At 36.1% G+C, this 5000-nt stretch overlaps 1 protein-coding gene across 2 annotated transcripts in view; it reads right to left on the bottom strand.

Moving 5' to 3' along the window:
* LOC106878832 (integrator complex subunit 13) overlaps positions 1-5000 on the bottom strand; it is a 246781-nt gene that overhangs the window by 159728 nt on the left and 82053 nt on the right. The window contains exon 4 of one of the 2 annotated variants that reach the window (XM_089342253.1): positions 2252-2341. The exons of the other annotated variant lie outside the window; for it this stretch is intronic. Within the exon in view, the coding sequence (XP_089198379.1) occupies positions 2252-2341 (90 nt within the window). The remainder of the gene's footprint in view (positions 1-2251; positions 2342-5000) is intronic. 2 annotated transcript variants of the gene reach the window in all.

Genomic DNA, 5000 nt, shown 5'->3' with positions numbered 1-5000 from the left:
GTACATACATACATATTACATGTTCAGCTTTATACCTGTAATTATCACTGCACAAGGATAGGTAACAAACTGCCTCAGAACCAATCTTGAGAAATTAGGCTTCTTAAAACCAGAAAGGAGAAAGCTCGCAGGAGTGGCTGTGTGACAAGTAGCTTGCTTCCCAAGCACATAGTTCCAGGATCAGTCTGAATGTATGGCACCTTGGGCAAGTGCCTTCTACTATAGCTTTAGGCCAACTAAAGCCTTGTGAGTGGATTTGGTAGATGGAAACTGAAAGAAGCCTGTTGTATATATATATATATATATATATATATATATATTTATATGCATATGTTTGTGTGTCTATGTTTGTCCCCCCACTAAAGGCGGTGCTTCAGAATGGCCACAGTCAACTGACTGAAACAAGTAAAAGAATAAAAGAATGAATACAGTGTGTATGTATGTGCGTGCGTATATTCTCCAGCATACAAGTCAATATAGTACATAGTGTAAGCATTCACTATGTACTATCACCATCTTTCTAAATCCTGCTGCATTTCACATGGAATTTTTGGTCATCTGTATAAGTTGACCTAGTGTTTTGGTTGTTAATTCTGGTCTGAAATATCTGACTTGTATGCTGGAAAATACAGCATATATATATATACATTGGTGTATATATATGTATTTGTATATATATGTATTGGTGTATTTGCAAGGTTTTTGATGTGAAATTGTGTGTTGAAACAGACGTTGTTATACTTGGGGATGGTCATATTTTGTCTTCACTATATATTTGGTCTTCACTTCAGCTTTATTGATATTGGGAATTGCTGACTTGTCGGGTGGTCAAACAGCTGCTGTCATGTGTGGGACGGATCTGTGTGTCGGCCGAGTCTGTAGTGATGATTGCACCACCACCTTCCTTCAAATCAGGTAGGCAAGGCAGTTTTCCTTTGCCTGGTGGCAAAAGAGGTTGCCTGGTGGACAAGACTGAAAGACATGAGGACGAAAACATTCCTCTTTGGTAGAGCTCTCATTGATTCCTTCAAGTTTGATTTGAAAAGGAAACTGTGAGTGGAGAGGGAAGCGCTGTCCTCGGGTGAATTTATTGAAAGGTGGGTAAAAGTTTCAAAAATGGCAAGTGTGGATGGTACCTCTCTAAGTGTAGATCTGTGAGTCTGAGAGAAAGAATTGAAGAGGTAACTTGCTTGTGGGGTTTCAGGGAAATCTCAAACAGTGGGGTTCCTCGATTATCCCTAGAGGCCTTCATCTATCAGGAGGGTCACATCTCTATCATCCTCCACATCACTTCTTGTTTTATATGCTATGCCTATGTCCCTTCTTTTCCAGTGTTTACTGTGTATACTTTCTTCCAATTGTTTTTCAATCATTCCATTATATGTGAACCCCCACACATTATGTCTGTCTTTGTATTGTCCCCCTCATCTCTTGCCCTTGTGGTAAATAAATGAAATCATTGTTATTGTTATAATTAATAAGGCAACAAGATGGCAGAATCATTAGCACAGCAGGCGAAATGCTTAGTGGTACTTTGTCTGTTCTGAGTTCAAATTCCACCAAGATTGACCTTGCCTTTCATCCTTTTAGGGTCAATAAAATAAGTACCAGTTACGCACTGGGATTGATGTAATTGACTTAATCCCTTCCCCCAAATCTGAGGCCTTGTGCTTCCAGTAGAAAGAATTATTATTATTATTATTATTATTATTATTATTATTATTATTATTATGATTATTATTATCATTATTATTATTTTTATTATGATTATTATTAAGGTGGTGAGCTGGCAGGATTGTTAGCATGCTGGATGAAATGCTTACTGGTATTTTGCCTGTCACTACATTCTGAATTCAAATCCTGCCAAGGTTAACTTTGCCTTTCACCCTTTCAGGATCGATAAATTAAGTACCTGTTATGCACTGGGGTTGATGTAATTGACTAGTCCCCTCCCTCAAAATTTCAGGCCTTGTGAATATAGTAGAAAGAATTATTATTATTATTATTTTAGTTTCTTTGTCAAAGCTCTTTCATCATATATATAACAGCATGTATAATTTGTTTTTAATGGCTGAACTTGAAGTAGATAAGGCTATAAATAAATAAAAAAAAACCTTTGGATAGCAAAAGTCAAAGGCTTCCCATGAGACTCAAACTCACATCTTTTATGAACGTAACTGATCTTCTACCACTGGACCAAAACAGTCTGCAGAGAAAATTCAGCAAAGTGGAGAAGATTTCTCAGACTTACCACCAAGAAGGAAATTGGTGAGGCACGATGATGGTCGACTGTTCACATCAACTGGAGTGATACGGTGACAACTGGTACAGTGATGTAACTCTGTCGAGGGGAAGAGAGAAGATAAAATGGATTCGTTAGTAAATAATTAATGTAAAAGAAATGGAGTTTAGCTTTGGCAATAATTAAAAACACACACATACATATAGGCACAGGCATGGCTGTGTGCTAAGAAGCTTGCTTCCCAACCATATGGTTCCAGGTTCAGTCCACTGTGTGCCACCTTGGGCAAGTGCCTTTAATATAGCCTTGGGCTAACCAAAGCTTTGTGAGTGGATTTGGTAGAGGGAAACTGAAAGAAGCCCATCATACATATTTTAACACATATCTATGCGTAAGTAATTATTTTAAACCTGGGTATACACCTGGTAGTATGTTAATTAAAGCACCTTCACTGTCTTTGGCTACCTGATGTCATCCACAGCATGGATACATGTGTCAGTGGATTTACTTCAGGAATTCCTCTGTGTCCATCAAGTGTATAACAAATGTGAGAAAGAGAAATTAATAAGGAAACTCATAAATTCCATTTTCTCTTTCTTTTCTCGATCGTATTTATGTCTGTGTTTGTCTCCCACCACCACCACCACCAGTTGACAACCGGTGCTGGTGTATTTATGTCCCTGCATTTAGTGGTTTGGCAAAAGAGACAGATAGAATAAATACCAGGCCTTAGAAACAAAACTAAATACTAGGGCCAATTCATCCGACTAAGGCAATACCCCTTCAAGGCAATACCCCTTCAAAGCAATACCCCTTCAAGGCAATACCCCAGCATGGCCGCAGTCTAATGACTAAAACACGCACACACACATACATGTGCACAAGTAAAGAGGTTTCAACAAGGTTGCTGAAATCACAGCCTACAGATAAGAGAGAGGAAGGACACATTGAACAATATAGTCTTTGATCCACTATGTCTCAAAAAAAATAAAATGATGGTCATGATTGGAACACTTGTGATCATAAGTCTACTCAGTCATTTCTGACCAGGGGCTAAATAACACCATCATAATAGTGAACATACAGACATGGAACAAGAACAGTGATATACAGACATGGATCAAGAATAAGTATTAGGCTTCTAAAGAATAAGCCCTGGGGTCAATTTGTTTAACTAAAGGTAGTGCTCCAGTATGACTACAGCCAAATGAATGAAACAAGTAAAAGAATAAAAGGATATACATGTGTGTGTGTGTGTGTGTGTGTGTGTGTGTGTGTATAAATACACACACACACACACACTCATACATATATAGATACATACATACACACACACTCATACATATATAGATACATACATACATACACACTCATACATATATAGATACATACATACATACATACATATATATATATATATATATATATATATATATATATATAAATACATGCATACACACATATATACATACATACATGTGTATATATACATATAGATACATACATACATATAAAGATAGATAGATACATTCTCATTGGCTATTAATGCTACGGAAAACAGTTAAATATAAGGAAAGTGAGTCTAATAGATGGAAAAAGAAAAAGATCAAAAATACAGTTTGGGCCCTTCTCCCCAAGATCAAGGCTAGAATCTCACATTTCTACTATGTTCCTGCACAAACTTTCCTATATGTTTTAACTCCCATTAAATTTTAATTTTTAATTTTATTTTATAATTTTTATTTTTATTTGTTTTTTTATATATATTTCCATTTTTCCTTTTACCTTTTCATATGAGTGTGTATGTATATGTTTGTATATATATCATATGTATATGTGGGTGTGTGTGTATATGTAGGCATATAAGTGTAAGACTGTATCCGGTGCACATGTGTGATTTTCATGTGCACATGCCCCCTTCACTTGTATGGATATGTGTATGTTTGTGTGTGTATACTCTCTACTCTTTTACTCTTTTCAGTCATTTGGCTGTGGCTATGCTGGAGCACCGCCTTTAGTCGAAGAAACCGACCCCAGGACTTATTCTTTGTAAGTCTAGTACTTATTCTATCAGTCTCTTTTGCCGAACTGCTAAGTTACAGGGACGTAAACACACCAGCATCGGTTGTTGGGGGACAAACACAGACACACAAACACATATACATATATATATATATATATATATATATATATATATATACGACAGGCTTCTTTCAGTTTCCATCTACCAAATCCACTCACAAGGCTTTGGTCAGCCCGAGGCTAGAGTAGAAGACACTTGCCCACGGTGCCATGCAGTGGGATTGAACCCAGAACCATGTGGTTGGTAAACAAGCTACTTACCACACATCCACTCCTGCACTTATACTTCTTGGCAAGATATATATATATATATATATATATATATATATATATATATATATATATATATATACAAGGGTTAGACAAAATAATGGAAACACCTAGCATCATAGCATCAAAATTTTGAAATATCTATAAAACCGTTAAAAGCTTGTTTATCTTTATGTTTTTTTTATTTATTATCAGTGTTGCTTCATATGTTTTTGCTAAAATTGCTGTTTCTTTTCAGATATCATCAGAAAAAGGTCATTAAAATTCATTAAAATGACAGATCTATTGGACTTTCAAAGAGGTCAAATTGTTAGTGCTCGTATGTCAGACGCTAGCATAATGAAAACAGCCAAAATTTTTGGTGCACCAAGAAGTACTGTCTCAAAAGTAATGAGAAAAAACCTCC

Source organism: Octopus bimaculoides, chromosome 25 (genome assembly GCF_046866305.1).
Source record: "Octopus bimaculoides isolate indiv1 chromosome 25, ASM4686630v1, whole genome shotgun sequence".
Lineage (NCBI taxonomy): Eukaryota > Metazoa > Mollusca > Cephalopoda > Octopoda > Octopodidae > Octopus > Octopus bimaculoides.
The sequence above is the reverse complement of the archived record's forward strand: the minus strand, read 5'-3'. Positions and strand labels throughout refer to the sequence as shown.